At 38.4% G+C, this 19,023-nt stretch overlaps 2 protein-coding genes across 6 annotated transcripts in view; both read right to left on the bottom strand.

Moving 5' to 3' along the window:
• The window catches only part of gria2b (glutamate receptor, ionotropic, AMPA 2b), a 51,717-nt gene extending 50,863 nt beyond the window's left edge, over window positions 1-854 (bottom strand). For 2 of the 4 annotated variants that reach the window (XM_075481877.1, XM_075481878.1), the window contains exons 1-2: window positions 418-846; window positions 141-281 (exon numbers count right to left, since the gene is read on the bottom strand). In XM_075481877.1, the coding sequence (XP_075337992.1) occupies window positions 141-281; window positions 418-502 (226 nt within the window). In that variant the 5' untranslated portion in view covers window positions 503-846. Of the gene's footprint in view, window positions 1-140; window positions 282-417 lie in introns of all 4 variants that reach the window. The other 2 variants (XM_075481880.1, XM_075481879.1) reach the window with 2 other exon arrangements.
• Window positions 855-7,895: 7,041 nt separating this feature from the next.
• glrbb (glycine receptor, beta b) overlaps window positions 7,896-19,023 on the bottom strand; it is a 30,207-nt gene continuing 19,079 nt past the window's right edge. For both annotated transcript variants that reach the window (XM_075481874.1, XM_075481876.1), the window contains exons 9-10: window positions 12,311-12,603; window positions 7,896-9,026 (exon numbers count right to left, since the gene is read on the bottom strand). In XM_075481874.1, coding sequence (XP_075337989.1) covers window positions 8,730-9,026; window positions 12,311-12,603 — 590 coding nt within the window. In that variant the 3' untranslated portion in view covers window positions 7,896-8,729. The remainder of the gene's footprint in view (window positions 9,027-12,310; window positions 12,604-19,023) is intronic.

Here is a 19,023-nt window from a genome sequence, read left to right as displayed (position 1 = left end):
AAACACTTGAAACCTTTATCCAAAAAGGCGTGTACTGTGAAATGAGCGGCACTTGGCATCGTGGATGACAATAACATATGCTTCTTTGAACAACAATATTCATAACAATGACAATAAAGAACATTAGGCGTGTGACTTACAACAATTGGTGACAGCAAAACTGTTTGCCACCTCCAGATTGTCAATGTGAGGCGTCAGTCTGAATTCTGAGGTTCCAAACTGAACCATCCCTATCCGAAACGCGCTGTACTCTTGATCCGCGCCCCTTGGAAAAAGTCCCCCTGAAATTAACGCAAAATACCGGTTACTCTTGCATACATTTTAAACAAGACATATTTACTGGCTGTTTCACACAATTTTACGCATAAAACCGTTTAAGTAAACTGTCTTTTCGCTTGAACAAATAGATCGGCTCACCTATCTGAACACTGGGCGAGCCTCCAAGCGCGCATCCCCATAAAACCAGGAGAAGAGAAACGGATAAATTCACTATCTTTTCCATGTCCACAGTTTAGGTGTCCACATCCACCAGGAGAGACTGCTATTCCTCTTTTCTGCGGAGTCGTTAGATCCGACCCATATTGAGGACCTTCAGCCTGGAAAAAAAAAATCTTCAGCAAAGGATTGTTTTCTGCAGGTGGCTTGCAGTCAAAAGACACCAGCAGTGAAGGAATGGTCGCCTGCAATGTAGCTCTGCCGCCTCTTCTTCCGCTCCTGGTCGTCGCTCCCCTCTTGCCGCCAGCTGTACCTCCTCTAAACTCACAGGGACACTGCGCGTCTCAGCTCCGCACGCCGGAGATCTTCTCAGCATCACACCCACAAGTGAAGAATGTTAATGAGAAGGCGGAAAGTGACGGAAAAAGCCGATTTTTTAACCACACAGTGACAGAGGCTACTGAACGCTAAGCTTGGAAGAAGATAGAAATGTCAGCGTTTGTCCAAGCAGTTGCGCCCATCATTAAGACCTGAATTCATTAAACTGTTGATTCCCGACACTTCATCATGCGCACTCAGTTCATATTTTGAGATCCGATTTCATTCAAAGGCCTCTCCACTTGTTTGACGAAGAAAGTCAAGTAGCTCACTTAGTTCCTGAAATGCGTTTGCTTAATTCCATGTAAGTTGTAGACTACTATGTGTGTTTTTTGCTCTTAATTTTTTGAACGCTTAAATTAAAAATAGGCTTTCAACCAACTATTCTGTAGGTCTTGGATGGATCAAATCTATGACCTTAAAATAAGGTAATGGGGTCCTAAACTACCTTGAAATTAGAAAGAAAAAGTCTAACGTTGTAATGGACATTTTGTCACTCAAGATAAGTTTAAATGTGTAACTTACATACCAAACAAAATTGCTTTTTTAATCGTGTGCTAAATACATTTTGCCAATATTTTTGGAGGTGGCTAAAGTCCTGTTTAATGTACATTATTGAAGTTCCTGATATGACAGGAAAACATCCAAATGAAAGTGATTACTGAAGATTGAAGTAATTACTGAAGATTTACAGGATTGACAAACAACCACCGAACAAAACCTCATTTTTAACATTAATCTTGTAGTTATATCCACCCTCTGAATACAAATCCAATGCAAATAAATGGCTGGTCCTAGGTGCCAATCTGAATAGGGCCAAATGGAGGAAAAGCTTGACTTGCTGCCAACAGGAACGGAGTGGCAAACCTGTCCTTTGGTTTTATGACATGCATATCTCAGACTGCACAGACAGTTGTACATTAATCATTGGTGTGAGGTAGCAGTCTGGAAGCCAACTAATGAGGCTGACTGTGTGGGAGCTGAAGAGCAAGTTTGTCAGATTTCAGCACCATGGACAGCACATCACACCTAACATGGATGGGATAAATCCAGCATATCAAACATAAATTCTTCTGTTATCATATGAGTCAGTTATGATGAAATTGTTCAACCAGAGTACCTTCTAGAAAGGACCAAAGCTACATTACCAGCAAAGGCAAGTAAATAGAGCCACATGATCAAGAATTAACTAAGTATCCTGATTTACTCAGTCACTTATTTAAAAAATACAAGTAAAGGCACCTAAAGTATCTGTAATACTGATGTCTTTAAGAAGAGTCCATGAAAACAACGTGTATGGAAAGCAACCGTAGGTTGCTGTTATAATAGAAATAGTAAGTCAATCTCTTAATGATAGTCAGAGGAGAACAGTGTCATTTAGCACAAATAGTATACAATAAACACAAAAGATCTGCAAAGCATCCTCGCTATGGTTATTTTGGATAATTTGGTAAATTAAAACTGTCAAAATATTCTAACTTTGATTTGTTTGTCCATGAATGGATGGATGATTTGTTTACTGAGCTGAAATCTTAAATTTAATGAAAGAAAGACAGAAAGAAAAAAGACTGTCCTCCAACCAAATTTGTTCCCATGGGACAGTCATTCATACAGCCTGATACAGCCTATAATTTGTGAAAAATCCCACCCCCAATAACGTCTATGATGGTTTACTCCCGAATACATTGGAAAAAGAATGCCTTTCATTTGTAACAATGATCAATTTCTAACTCTAACCAAGCGACGGTATTCACTAACTCCAACCAGGAAGTGACAAAGTTTTGTAATGAGCGATGATTAAAAGTACTGGGCCTTACCTTCTCATGCATTTCACTCACCCCAACCTTGAGGTATTAGTTTAAAAAAAAACCTTGCAGCATTTCACGTGAACTGGACATGAAAACCTTTGCTCTCTGATGCTGATTCTCCTCCTGGCAAAGCAAACTGTACACTCATCTTTTTGTGTTCTACAGCCTCACAAAGTGTGTATGCTCATCTATTTGACCTTGTCTGGAGGTTCTGCCATGCATGGATTCACTCAACTGCTGCAAGACTGAAAAGCAATTTCAGTGTGATTGTCTTACAGGACATTCTTTAGGGTACTGAATTTGAAGCCTGTGACATAATACAACTGTGACAATGCTCATGAGCCCTAATGAGCTTTAATGGATGAAATGAGAGTAACTCATAATCAAATCATGACCGCACTGACTGTGTGAGTTTTCACAAATAGACCACAAAAGTGAGATGGGAATTTAACATGCGCTGATGAAAACACTCTCTCAGAATCTAACGTTGTGTTGCCCGTAGAGTAAGCAGCTGGTTAAACCATGTCATTGACCTTTTGAGACCTGTGCCTTGTGTTACCACTGTTTATATTTCTTAGAAATCTTATGTGGCTGCTTCCTAGAGAGCATTTCAATTTATTTGATTTAGCTGGTGCTGTTAATTTACAATGGATAAAAGAACAAGACTTTAGTGTCTCACTTGTGGCCTCTTCAGCAAAACACACAGCTTATGATGGACAAATGCAAAGTGTGGACATTTCATGATTTATATGTGAGCATTAGACTGCTTATTTTTATGATTACTTGGCTCCTAGTTGCTGTATGGAAGCAATATTATTCGTCACTATCAATTAGTTGGTGTGATGTGTCCACTGGGTCTTTGGAAGCAAGTTTTTTTACTTTTTCTAAATGATGTTCTCCTTTTATCTATTGTCACATTATTTTTACTATTTGCCATGTTTTTACAATGACTTGTGAAATCTTAAGAATCTTAAGAAATCCCCTGCATGACTCCACATTTTTAAGTGAAATATTGATATAGAATTTAGGTAACTACACAATCTTAATGAAAATAAAAGGCCTAAAGACGCTAATGAAGGACACAACTTTGTTGGTTTGTGAAGCAATTCTAAGAAATAACGTCAGAAAATACACATCCGCTTTCCCTGATGGCTTAATTTTCATTGCAAAGTTTAGAGAAGAGCGCTGAAGACTGCAGCCATTGGGCAAGAAGAATGGATTGCCTGCACTAAAACACACTATTATCAATTTCATAAATATGAAAGTAAGTTTCACAGCCAGTCAAGCCACACTTGAGAAAATCTGGGGTTAATATCATGAGAGGATGGTATTCAACACCAAGCCAGAATGTTGCCTCCTGGCTACATTATGGCTAGACACCTCTACATTGTATGAGGGGAAAAATTTAGCAATCATCCTTCTTAAGAAAGACAGAAGAAAGACTCCAAAACCACAACTGGACAGTATGATGAAATATTTGAATTTTATCACCAAAAATAGTACAAATACTGTGAGACATCTTTTACATGTTGTATGTACTTTGAAATATACTAAAATTGTTTATGAACTCTGCCCTTGGTAAATAGAGCATCCCCAGATGTTTATAATGATGAAGTAATATCTATAACCTAAGGGAAAATTCTCATTAAGTGCACCATACTACTAAACAGCTTGGCATAAGAATGCCCACAAAAATAATGCAGTCAGAGTACTATATTGAGTCAGCTATGGTCAGAACAGATTCATCCAGCTAAGCAGGCAAATGGAAAAACATTCTAAAGGAAAATCTGTATCTTCATGTTTGCTTCAAGTGTAAATTAAATCTGGAAATAACAAGATCTTAAAGAAGCCAAACAACAACTTGACAAGACTTTGATGACTTGAGACTGGACATGTTGACTGCATTAGCTTGATCAACACTGCAGCATTTAATTTTTTATAGTTGCAAAATGAGCCCCTTTTTGACCTTTGAAAATGTGTTTCAGCCTTTGGTCACATGAGATATTGCAAACTAATAACATAAACCTACACGGTACTTGCAAATACAGTATAACACATTTACAGGCCTTACAATATGGAATAGAGTTTATTGATCCAGGCTACCTGGTATTACTGCTTTCTCTCTCTCTGTTCACATTCAAGCTTCTATGTAGTGAATTTACTCATTCAAGAGCTTGACAACACATTCAAAATAATAATTTGTGTCACATTCACAGATCATCTAAAAAAGAAAGTACACCCTATTTCTGTTCAAAGGTCTTGGATATCAGGACATATTAAAAAGAATCATCTGGTCCTTAGCAGATCTTAACATTTGGTTAATTCAACATCAGACACACAACAACACGAGACATTAGACTGCATCACTACTGATCTAAAATCTAAGCCCAAATGTAGACATGTAACAAAACTATGTACACTCGATGATTAAATATTTTGTAAAACTACCTTAAGAGCCAGCAATATCAAATATTGTTTTCTTTTTTAAATTATCAGTCTCTTCCATTATTGTAAAGGAATTTTAGCCTGTTCTTCTTTACCAAACTTCAGTTCAATGAGTTTTGCAACATTTGTTTATGCACAGCTTCTTTTTAAGGTACCACCGCAGCATTTCAATCAGGTTGAGGTCTGGACTTTGACTGGATCATTACAGTATTACACTTCCATTGTTTACTTTTTCAGGCATTCATTTGTAAATTTGATGCTGCTCTTGTGTGATTGTCATGTTGTATGACCCAATTTCATCCGTACTTTAAATGTCAGAAGGTCTTACATTTGGCTCTAGAATACTTTGGTGTTTAATGGAGTTCATAGTGATCTTAGTGGCTGCAAGGTTCCGTGGTCCTTCACAATTGGTATGACATGTTTTTATTGGTATACTGTGTTTGTATATCAGCTGATGATGGATTAATCAAGTTATTTGATTAGCAAAATCTGGCTGATACTTACCCTCTTCACTCTTATGGAAGCAGTAAGATTGTGTTTTCAACACACTGCTTCTGACATATTTCAATCTGAGTGACAATATGTGGATAAAGATAGTCATAATATGATTTGATGATAGTTTTATGTGATCATGTATACTCATTCAGTTTCAAAACTAATATGTTAACACAATAGTCCATAAAAAACCATTACTTAAGAATTATCAGTAGATATTATTGACAGTATTGAAAAATTTATGTCTTCATTTTCTTATTTCCTGCACAAATAAAGCTTTTTGGAGATATTTTACCTTCACTATGTCATTCTCATCCCTCTTCACTCTGTCTTCTGTGTGGTTTGGGCACATCCAAGTTTAATATTGGGACTCATAGTCATGGTTGGTTTTCAAATTAGTTCAGTCTAGCTGGAACTAAACATGGGCCAGAAAAATGGCATCCTCCACACTTTCTAACCCTGCCAAAAATATTCTCCACTATGGTGCCACAGTGTATATGAGGGAGTCACAAAAAATGAAGTCTGACCTGAAAGCCACTTTTACATTTAGAAAAATACACACACATAAAAACATAAGAAAATTCATTTATTTCTGAGTAAACATGATAGAGTAAACCAAATGGCAAGGGAACAAATAGACAGTGTACATAACATGCTTTTACAGGACTGTACGTATGTACAGAAAAATGTGTGTTGCCTTGTGTTTTTTCACTGCCAAAATGTAGCATTTGTTGATGTATTTGATAATTTGTTATATGATTAATTTCAATGCTGAGAATTATGCTGAAGAAATGCTTTTTTTTTCACATGCACAGAAATAAACCAACTCTTATTGGCTTGTGAAAAAAAACCAAAAGAAGTATTTCAGTGATCAAATATGTAATTACTATTTGTTTTGTTTCTGCAAAACTATCCTATCAAAGGAAATTGATACAACTAAGGGCCATTTTACTGAATAGCTTGTCACTAACATTAGACAGGAAACCTCATTGTCAATTACACACACAAGTTTCCATCCTCTGTAAAAGCACAACACTGATGTGTAAAGATCTTGTTCGCCATAAATGAGTTTCCAATAAGCCCCGTGCCCCCCCGCCCCCCCCCCCCCCACTGTGCCTCCACTAATCCTTGCCTTGACTGTCATGGTGGTTGTCTTGGTCGACCAGGTGGAAGCCTAGTGAGAAGTCTTGTTAGATTAGAAAGCACCCTGTTTGATATAGGTTACTGCACTGTGCTACTAGCAGGGTGCTGGGATGCGGGGGTGAAGCATATACACACAAACACACACAATTACATAGACGCACACTCACATAGACATATGAGTAAGACCTGTGATGGGGGATTCATTTCTTACATCTACCGTCTGCGTATTATAAATGTAATAATAGAACTCTAATATTTTTTCTTTCTGTTACTGCTAACTTCCTAGAATATAAGTAATGTTAGTGTTTGAATAATTTTCATGACTAAAATTGTTTAGTACACCTCTTCAGTGCCATTACAACAGACTCCTTTGTAGAGGACCTGACACCAAATGTTATTCTCCTAAGTGAATATTTTTATTACAATATAAATATGACCATTGGGGGGCACTGCAATGTAAATTCTCCCTCATTTGAGGCTGAATCAGAGATGAAATGAGTGCTCAGATCAGTCAAAACTAACCAGCATTTCATTTCTTTCAATGATCTGTAAAACTTATACTTGCCTTGATGACTCATGTTTCATCTGTGATAATGTGAGCTTTTTCCTACCCAGTCTAGCTTTCGTCTGACTCCCATTTCACATTCCACAGTGTAATTATTGTAGTGTCAGACAAAAATTCTCGCCAGTGTCTGTAACCATGGCAGCCACAGAGAGAAAAACAAGCCTTGTTTTCTCATTTTGAACCAACCAATGAGAAAAGGAAAGCTCAAAGTATTGACAATTTTGCTCTCCTTTACAACAGCAACCACCGGATAAATGGCTTCAAACTTCATCAATATGATCTAGATATCATGACAGAAGGTCAGCATTTATCTTGCTTCATTAAGCCAAAAATGGATTTCATATGTGAAGTCTCACAGTTGTTGTCAGGGGACATTTGCTTAGCAGGTTTGCATGAATAATTGATGTCTTGTTTGGTGAACTAGGAGAGGTCAAGGCTTAGGGGTACAAATAGATATTGTAAATCATGCATAGATACATATGGACAAAGCAGGAGGAAACATGCTGGAGTTTAAGTCATTACAAATGCATGAGGCTGAAAGTTAAGTGTGAATCAACAGAAAAGGGAAAAACTCCAACCACATGCTCCTTACTCACTAATAAAAACACAACACGTACAGTCAAGTCTTTGTGTTTATTTTCAATCACATCAAATGGTGAAAAGTCATTTGATCTTTTATTTTTCTTTCATTGTAAACTTCACAAACACATGGTCATAGCTCAATAGTGACCCATTTACACAGGCAACAGGTGGGAGGTGTCAAGTGTTACATTTATTATGTGGCAGTGTCATGTGGCAGTGTCATGTGACCATCTGACCAGGAACAGGAGTCTTTCACATATCCATTTGTCTTTTCAAGAGCAAATCATAAGCATAATAAAATGTAATAAATACTATATATATTTTTATATTTATTCCTTCATATACATGCAATATTTTTAACATGCAGATAATTACAATGCTACACTTTGTATTGAAGCTTAAATAAAAATGCTTTGACTTTTTAAACTTGCAAGCACACTCCCACTGGCCATGGGCAAAAATTCAAATAGATATTTACAATGCTCTTCAATATATCTGTGTATCTTCAGCTCTGTTCTTACACAATCAATCTCTGTGGATTTGTTTACACACCATTCATCACGACAGTTTGATTCCAGCAATCCTGTATTTCTCTCTCTGGTACCACTATCAAAAGACAAATAAATTCAGTACAAGATGCTATATAAGTATTTTAGTAAAGATAAGAAACATTAGGCTGTAGTCATTGTTTGAGATACAAATTGTCTTTTTTTTTATCTGCACATTAATGTAGTAATAATGCATAGTGCTTTTAGTTTCTTATCGGCAGTAAATCTGTATGAGCGAAGTTCTCATTTCTCATTTTGGAACTCTTTGTATGAAATCTGATCTATGATGACCTCGTGAAAGTGGAGTGGAGGCACAATAGTACAAGATAATCACAAGTATACGGACCAGTAAATCACATTAAAGAAAAGAAAAGTGAAAGGGAAGAGAGCTCTGGCGTACAGGTCAACTCTTTTGGCAGCAGAGGGGATGACAGGCTTTGGAGGAGGAGGTTTCTTGTTGTTCTTTGCCTGGGATTTGCCAAGACCAATGCTGGTATCAATGGGTTTCCCGTAGCAGTCAAAATTTGACAGTTCAAAGTCCCTTGGGAGCGAACCCACAATGCTGAAGTCATTGGTCCTCAGGTCTGACTTTGAGGTGCACACCTTCTTGCAGCGGGTCTCAGCAACCTGAGAACCAGAGAGATAAGAGAAAGAAAAATGGGTCATTTAGCATCATTTCATCGTAAAATACATTTTGTCTTTGTGAAACATATGAGTTTAGACTAATATTCTGAACATGCTGCTGGTCTACCCTGAAGCAGACAAGTCAAAACAAAATGGTCTAAGCATTCCTGAAGTTGTTTTAGCTGCTTAGATCATAATAATCTTCACTGGGCTTCACTATACATGCAGTAAAGCACTCAATAACAAAGGATTGAATCAAAATGGAATGGTGTAATTTTCAAACAATTAAAGGAGCTGTAATAGAAACTCAACACTTGTGAGGTTTTAATCAGTGTAGATACAATAACAGAGAGAACATATCTGCAGTTGCAGATTAACTCATTCTGCACATTCTGGTCCTTGTGGCATTCTGCCATTAACCTCTCCTCTTGTAGCACAATCTGCCACTCCCCACTTGTTCAGTAGCTGCCATCAGTATTTTCCTTCCACCACTAGACACCTGAGCCCCCACACTCCCTTCTGCACCTGCCCCACATTCCCTAATTTTTCACTCTGGTTTACAAACCAGCACCTCTTTTCTCAGTGATTGTGCTTCAAATTCTTATAGTCTAATTATGACTTAGTTCTTGCTTCCATGTTTGACACCTACCTGCTCCTTGCTTGGTTTTATTTGCTATTTTTCTGTATTTTTACACAACATCCATCTTTGAAAAGAATGTGGATGTCTTTCATTTTTCGGGAATGTACACCTGACTTTTGTGATCAAATTCATACAACCAGTACCAGTGTTAATATAAAAAGTCACACAAATCAGGATTCTGTTTGGCAAAATTCTAACCCAAGTCCTAAAACTAAGTAAAGCAATTTGGATTTAATCCCAGTTTGGTCCCATTTTAAGGATGTTTCCATGGATTGATGTAAAGACCCGCCCAAAAATACAAATGTATTTTTAGGTTCTCTAACAATTAATATTGTATTTCATCAGACTTAGGCTACAAGAACTAGGTATACACTTCCTATATTGGTGAACATCTGTGTTTTCTCCATAGATTTCTCGCCTGTGGCCTAATCACACAAATTATCACGTAAAAGTACTCTAACACTACAATTTTTCGACAGTCTTTATTTGGCAAAGTAATTGAATGCTCCACTTCCTTTTACAAACATCTGACACCTCAAATATCAACAACGCATGTAGGCTTTGTTTGAAATGAAAAGAACATTTAAATCAGACCTTCTAAGTTGGTTCCAGACTACTGAAAACAGACAACACTTTGAAAATGCAGTGAAGGAGCTGTTTGATCCTGAAACTTGGACAGAACTCATGCTGATAAATCAAACCTACTTGTTATTTTAAGAGAACAAAGATTTATGGAGCGAAAACTAGAGTATCTTTGTTCTCTATAATGTTTCCTAATATGGTTGTTCTCTCACTTGATGGGTCTTCTAACCTCTCTATACCCTCGACATACCATCACAACCTGTGGTTATACAAAACAATCTGCTGGCAGATTTAGTTCCAGGTCATCTGAAAAATCCCTTTCATCGACTTCACTGAGGGTCTGTGGCGTGAACAGGATCTAATCAGACTACGGATGCTTACTCAGTGAAGTCATTAAGGTCATTAAAGCGTCATTATTCTGACTTGGTTTTGACAAGAAAGCCTATTAAACTTCAATGGAATATCGTAATCCTCCCAAACCAAATGTGGTTCGGACATACACAGACTCAGAAGTAAATTCATTTCAATTAGGCATACGATTGGAGGACCAACACATTCCACATTCTCCATGACGTGCATACAATTGTCTGCACTTTCAGCCTGACTCAGCAAAGGGTGTGTGTGTTATGGAGAATGTCAATTTTTAATGACTGGATTTCCCTGTTTTGCATTTGTATTTGATCTCAGTGCACAGGTGACGCAAAACTGCCAGCGGGTGTTGGATCTGAAGAAAGCATTTTGGCATTTTACTGCGTGCTACTGAGGGTGTTAGGTAACAGAGAATCATATGTGTGAACTCCAGCATCTAAATACTTATTTTACACTTAAAACAACATTATGCACCATCCATCCATCCAGTCTGAGCAGAGATCCCCAGACCTTTCTTTCCCCCTCCACCTTCTCCAGCTCTTCGGAGGACGCACTGAGTTGTATCAAAGCCAACAAAATGATATAGTCTCTCCTGCTTTCAGGCCTCCTCCCAGTAAGCCCAAAACACCTCCCCAGGGAGGCATCCAGACCTGATGCATGAACTCGCTCAACTGGCTCCTTTCAATGCAGAGGAGCATGACTCTATTCTGAGCCCCTCTCGGATGACTGAGCTCCTCACCCTATCCCTAAGGATGAGCCCTGCCACCGATTGGAGAAAGCTCATTTGCACAAAGCACTTTAATCATCAAAATGCTTTGGTGATTATCTAGGACATTAGCACATATGGGGGCTTCTTAACATTTTTGTGGACAGGATAACAATCACTTAAAAGTCTATGTTCGATCTGGGCAAAATGCAACAGAAGTCAAGTCACACATGACATAATCTACTCAATATTATATCCCCATGAAGATTGCAATATTCTATCCCAACAACATGAACACTCTTTTGCTGCTGGTTGTTCTGGTTTTTGGCTCTGAACAAATTACAACATAAATTGAATCTTTGAGGTTAAACTGATAATGGAATTTCTTAGTGTTACAAGGTGACAAGAACCCTGTCAATAAGCAATATAAGGTTTTCTAAGTTTATAGTTTTCATTTTCAAGCTTGCGGGAGCTGCAAAGATGAACTGTTTCTATGAAATCAGTGAGCAGTTACAGCTATACTCTTGGCTACACTTCCACTGTTTGCTTCCAAGATAAAGTCATAATACTAAGCTGCAGTAGTTTGCTCTGGTACCGATGTATGGCCTCAAGTAACAACTAGAAGGGTGACTTCTGTTGTATAGAAGATAAAGTACAAATTGTTTCTTTTCTTTCTAAGGATTAGATGTGGGGAATTGTTACGTGTTGGTGTAGATAAGAAACAAGGAGGGGAAGAGTGGAGTGGAGGGACATAACCAACCCTGGCTGGAAATTAACTGGGAACATTGCCCCTAAATATTGTTGCAGAACAGGGTGTCTAAAACACAACCCAAGAGCTTTAAAACTAAAAGGGTTCAACGGTATTTTAAAAGTCTCTATTTCAAGAGCCTGAAAATAATGTGGAATGAGTTTACATAGCAAAAATCGTATCACATACCTACACACACACACACACACACACACACAAGGTATCAAACCAGCTTCACTGACATGCAAGGTGCTGACATGAAGTGGAGTCCCTCCGGTCCCGTTGACTGTGTTGTTCCTGGCAGCAGGGATCTTTCCAGCAGCCTTCTCCTTGGATGCTATCTTGGCCTTCTCTGCCTCGATGCGCTTGGGGCTGTTGAGCATCACTTGAACCACAGCATACTCCACAAGCGAGGCGAAACCAAACAGCAGGCAAGCAATGAGCCAGACGTCTATGGCCTTGACGTAGGACACTTTGGGAAGCTCGGACGCCAAGGAGGTGCACTCAGAGGACAGAGAGAGCACTGAGAGGATGCCTGTACAGAGGGGAAGCAGAAGTGACCTTGTCAGACAGCAAAATGTGTAAAAGTAAGATGTAAATACCTGAGTTTGGGAATTATTAAGGAGATTATACTTTTGTTGATACAATATTAATACTACAACATTAATTCAGTATCTATTTATAACATTTATCAGTAAAATCTTTGGATACATATTTTGTTCCTGATGCAGAACAAATTGAAGTGCCTAAAAAGATAAGCTGATCACAGTATACGTAAAATCAGACAAAACTGGAAAGATTTTTAATGTCAGCTTTGAGCTATTTTATTTTTGTTAGTTGGTGTAATATGGGAACATTTTGGTATGTGTCAAAGTAATTTCATTAAGTTTAACTAAGGTGCCATAACATAGAGTTTGTCTTGTATAGCCCCACTGTTTGTTTCCGTTTAGGAAACCCATCTGAATAATTAACCATTAAGGGAAAAATAAATTCCACATTTATTCTTTCCAAGTCAAAAATGCATCTCCAAATCTGCAGAAAAGCTGTAATAAAATCTACACAAAAGATTTCCTGAGAACAATCTGCAATTGGGATTCACAACTGCTTCTTTACTTCTTTTGTTCAGAGCTCAGACAACCCTAATGAGAGAGTAATTTTAAACAGTTTTTTATCTCTGATAGCCAGCAGGATTACAGGTTAGATTTCCCTTACACAGTAGCAACTCTTTCAAGCTGCAGCAGAAACACAATAATTACAGCCACTCTTAGAAGGGGGTTCCAACCACCAATGAAGGGCTTCACACATCTTTTTCTCATCCTCTCAGTTTTTTTTTGCAAAGAGAAATTATTCTTTAAGGCGACTATAAATACATTTAAATGACCCATAGGTTTTGTCTCTAAGCCTCATTATGGTCTGTAAAATATTCTGGAGTTCTAATCAAACAGCTCCTTTATCACTGGAATAAACATCAATACTGGAGGCCAACCTATTATCATTGAACAGAGGGAAACGTAAAAAGTGGCACAAAAACGTTTTGTTGCCTTGTTCTCCAGTAATACACTCACCTGTTTGTACAAATAGTTTTTATATTCAAAGTAAAAATGGTCAACATATAACATATTCCTGTGGTGTTATGGCAAATGAATCTTCACTGTTAAATTGGTTCACATTCTTTCAAGGGGAGAAAGCAAACTGTTTCCACAAAAAATCCACATTCCAAGTGAAATGAACACATGAATGCATTCATACACATTTAAACTGGCACACAAACACATGAGAATCTTAACACAGACACACCTGAGTGATGACTGACCTGGGCTGATCTTATTTAGAGAGGATGCTCCCAGGAGGATTTGGGGTGATGATGGAATGAAAGTGGTGATAAACAACTGGGGTGAGGATGGAGAAAAGGAGGCAGTGGATGACTGAAGTGGGATAACAATGGATTATCTTATCCATGTTGTCCTTCTCACACATACAGCAGTAACAGTGTGGTACTGTAGGTGACACTGACATATCACACCTGGGCTGGATTATGGAGGAGAGTAAAATACAAAGTAGAAAGAAATTTACATTTTTAGAGCTTGAACTACATTAGAGTGTGAGTTTGAATTTTGGAAAGAGCATGTGACAATGCATGAAGAACTGACACATTTATAGAAAAAGCACAAAGCAAAATAATTGAATATAATGCATATTGCAAAGGAAAGAAGGATGTATGTGCTACATATTGCATCCTTGTCAGTAGTGTTTGCAGTTTAGAAAATCAAACAGTCATTAATTAGAAAAGCAGGGGTTCTATTAAAAAAGTGTACGGATTTCACATTAAATTATTCATGAATCGATTAATTTTGTTTCTATTTTATAGGAAAATATCCACATTTTCAAGTATCACATATTTTGAGGAAAATGCTTGCTTGTTGAGTTTCAAAACTTAATCACATTTTAACTAATGACTTTATCTGAATTTATCTATTGTTCTTATTTCTTTCTTTTTTGTTTAAAATTTAAATCATGCTTTTTATTTCTACTGTTTTAATGTATCTGTAAAGCACTTTGAATCGCCTTGTAGTTGAATTGTGCTATACAAATAAACGTGCCTTGCCTTGCCTTGTTGTTTACAAAAAAAAGGATTCAATATAAACACAAGAAACTTGTGCTAAATAAAATAAAAATAAAATAAAATAAAATAAAATAAAGGACCAGACTCGGTGAATAATTCCCTACACTCCGTATTATATAGATCAATGAGCAGTGCTGACCAACATATCATTGGGGTCATCAGGTGGGAACCTCCTTTCATCAGTGTTTCGTCTAGTTGGGCCCACGACACCTCCAGGAGGCTAGACAATGACCACTGGCGTCCCAGAGTCACCCCCCTAATGCCAGCCAACACTGCCCCTCACACCACAACAACCATAATCTACCTCAGCCTCTTACCAACTGCACACCAGTTACAGCGGGGTGGGGATGCAAACCCTGGTTCGGGTAGGGGAAGAAATAAAAGAGGTAAGAAAAGCAGGAATGGGATTCAAACCCTGGTTCGGGTAGGGGTAATGAAAGTATAGAGGGTGCCAGAGGTGGAGGAAGGACAAGACACACTAGCAGATTCAGCAGACAAACTCACCTAAATAGTCCTATAATCACTAAAATACCAGCAAAAACAAAGCCATACAACTCACTCTCACCAACTGCACACCAGTCACAGCGGGGTGGGGATGCAAACCCTGGTTCGGGTAGGGGAAGAAATAAAAGAGGTAAGAAAAGCAGGAATGGGATTCAAACCCTGGTTCGGGTAGGGGTAATGAAAATATAGAGGGTGCCAGAGGTGGAGGAAGGACAAGACACACTAGCAGATTCAGCAGACAAACTCACCTAAACAATCCTATAATCACTAACAATGCCAGCAAAAACAAATCCATACAACTCACTCCAAGCCAACTCACTCCAAGCCAACTCACCCAAAATGGCCGCCTGGTTTCAAAAGGATCACATGTGCCAAACCCTCCACTTAAATAGCTTGAACTTCTTCTTTGCTTTTTCAAAAGTCTGTTTACCCTAAGTGCCCCCCCTGCTGGGCCCCCAGCTGCTATTGCATCTTCTAATCCAAATCCACTGGCTGGATTTTACTGCTTTATCTGAAACCTCCTGCACTATTTTCCTCACACTCTGTCCACTTACACCCAGCTCCCTCAACAATGAGACAACAGACTTTGCAACAAATCCTCTACATCCTACTTCCACTGGACAGATTCTAACCTTCCATCCTCGCTGCTCTGCTTCTGCCCCCAACTCCACATATCTAAGCTTTTTCCTTTCATATGCTTCCGCTACTAATTCCTCCCAAGGAACAGTCAGCTCTATGAAATAGACTCTCATTCTACTCCTAGACCACAAGACTATATCAGGCCTTAGGTTTGTAGAGGCTATTTCCTGGGGAACAACAAGCTTATTTCCTAAATCTACCTGCATCTCCCAATCACAAGCATCCTCCAAGCTGCCGTGCCTCCTTATCGTCTTTTTAACTTTCTCCCCCTCTTGAACAAACTGAATTGCAACTCTCTGTACCTTGGACCCTCCTAAGTTTACCTGCCTTCGTTTATCTTCAATACCTGCAGCTAAACTTCTTAATACTTGGTCATGTCGCCATGTATACCGGCCTTGTGACAGACTAACCTTACAACCTGACAAAATATGCTTTAGAGTTGCAGTACCTGAACATAACGAACATAACGGGTCTCCATTTACCCAGAGTTTTAGGTTCTGGGGAGTTGGCAATACATCATATGTTGCCCCTATCAAAAATCTAATACTCCTTTCCTCCATACTCCACAGTTCTTTCCAACTAAGCTTTTTCTTTTCTACACCTTCCCAATTCACCCACCGTCCCTGCTTAGCCTGAGCCACTGCCTTTGCACCCCTTAACATTTCCTCCTGTCTACGAATCTGCTCAACAACTAGCTTTCTCTTCTCCTTGGGACCTGCTCTACTCCACACTGGTTTGCCTGGGCCAAGCCCCAAGCCTCCCCGGCCTATTTGCACATTACCCACAATCTCTGTATGTCTAAGAGTTGCTTCTGCCTCCTGAGCTGCCAATCTTGGTTTCCACTTCCTCCCCTTGGTTGGGTTTGGAACCACCTTACTGACTACCACATCTTTACTCCCAGCTAACAGGAGCTCTGTCCTAACTTTAGTACATTTAAACTCCTCTACTAGACTAGATACTGGGAGCTGGAGTATGCCTTTCCCATACAGTGCCAAAGTACTTAAACATCTAGGAACACCTAGCCACTTCCTAATATAAAAGCTAACTAATCTTTCCATTTTTTCTACAACAGATAATGGAATCTCATACACAGACAGTGGCCACATCAACCTAGGAAACAATCCAAACTGCAGACACCACAGCTTCAACTTTCCTGGAAGCTCTGATTTATCTATTCTATCCAGTCCCTCATCAACATCTTCCCGAAACTGCACTGACTGCTTTCCATCATTCATGTCTGCCTGGTACCACCTGCCTAAACTCTTTACTGCCTTTTCCCTTATTATTGGAATGCTTTCTTCATCTATTACAAACTTTCTATCACTTAATTTCCCTCTACTTATTGAGATACTTCTAGACTTAGTAGGTTTGAAGATGTTTGAGGCATTTGAGAGCAAAAAATAAAAATGATGATCAATGAATATGTAAAGTGAAAGTAAATGAGCCAAATGTCACCTTTTTACGAAGCAATCTCAGATGCAAGTAGGATAGCAACTAACATGGACTTTTCATCTGAAAATGATTTCATCTTTTCATCACTATGCAAAACACAATGCTATCTAAGGTCCAGTACAAACAAATACAAGTATTTTGTCAAACGCAATACTTTCTGCCAAATGCAAATGCAAAAAGCTTCCCCACGCTGCTATCTCCCCTTTGTTGGCATAGCAACAGGAGACATCAGCAAGATAGCACCTCTGCTAAACTTATTAACAAACCTTTTTGCATAACCTAGTCCTACGGCAAAACCTGAAATTCTAGATTTATTTATTCTACTGCTTTATGTCCACAGACATCGTTTTTGTTGTTTCTTTCATGCAAAAGCACGAACAAGTTCACAGTGTGGCAGCACATTGTGAAATACACACATTTTAGATCGTTGCATCACATTTATTGGGCAAAGGGGCCGGGGGTGGCGATACACACCCGCCAAGTAGAAGAGTCAAGATCAAGTCACGTCCTGACCACTTGTGCCTTTACATAACTTTTATTTGAAATTTGACATTTTTGCATACAGTTGCTGTTACATGGTTTAAACTACATGGTTTGGGCTCAATATTAAAAAGTACTTGGCTCATGCTAGGTATTATAATCAAGATGTTTAAGTTAGAAAAACATCAAAATTTGCATTAAAATGAACCCTGTGATAATATATCACATCAAAGTATAATTTCCCTGGATTAATGGCTGCCCCTTCAGCTATGAAGGGGAGATTACGTATGCCAGTAAACAATCCTCTATATATATTTTATCTAGTATCCTCTATATAGAGAATGTGACAGTACATGTCACATGCTGGGACTGGAGTGCCATCTTGTAAGAAATGCTTCCTCCTTACCTCTGCCTCCTACCTTTATCATCTAATTAATTTTTGTGTGGAGGATATGGAGAAAGAAGAAGAACCTTGCTGGGAGAAATTACAGTGCACTTCTGCATGCAAGATCTGTTAAATAACAAGTGGGTTTTATGCAGAAATCTGATCCAAGGCTAAATAAAATCCACTTTTTGGCCTGTTTATAAAAGTAAACTAATTATAATACTTCAAAATACATTCTATGGTGTATTCCTTGTTATGTAAGTTATATGTAGTGTGTGTTAAGTGTCACTGAATTGATAAATATGTACTATGCTCTAGAAAATAATCAAAACTTATCAAATTAAAACATGTTTAGTATTTCGTTTGAAATAGACGGAGACAAAAACATAGAGACTTTTGCTTAAAAGCACCATCCTGAAGTTAAAATTCAGGGTCTGTGCATACTTAAGACATCCCTAGAGCAAGCGGGAATGCACTACAGCAACTACACAAACATACACATTATATCAACTTAAAATTCTCTCCATAGAGTTAGCTGTCACTATGGAACTTGTATTGTTTTAGCTGTGTTGTGCTTATATGGATAGAGCTTTTCTTTTTTTAGGCACAAAGAGGGGAAAACCATATATCCTGCTCCATGAGTAAAAGGCTTTATCAGCACAGCGCTGAAGCATTATTTATTCCCCGTTTTCTAGTAATGTCACTGAATCATCCTCAGGGTTGACACATTGTGTGCTCTTCTGGATTGGGACAATCTTTCATTAAATGGGTCAATAGGGATCAGATGTATCATGGTGTCTTGTTGGCCTGCTGATCGTCTCATGACTTTCCTTTGTCCCACTTTGTGACATAATAAGATAAGATTTACTACA

The sequence above is a fragment of the Odontesthes bonariensis genome, chromosome 13 (assembly GCF_027942865.1).
Source record: "Odontesthes bonariensis isolate fOdoBon6 chromosome 13, fOdoBon6.hap1, whole genome shotgun sequence".
Taxonomy (NCBI): Eukaryota; Metazoa; Chordata; class Actinopteri; order Atheriniformes; family Atherinopsidae; genus Odontesthes; species Odontesthes bonariensis.
This window is presented reverse-complemented; position numbering and strand designations above follow the sequence as displayed.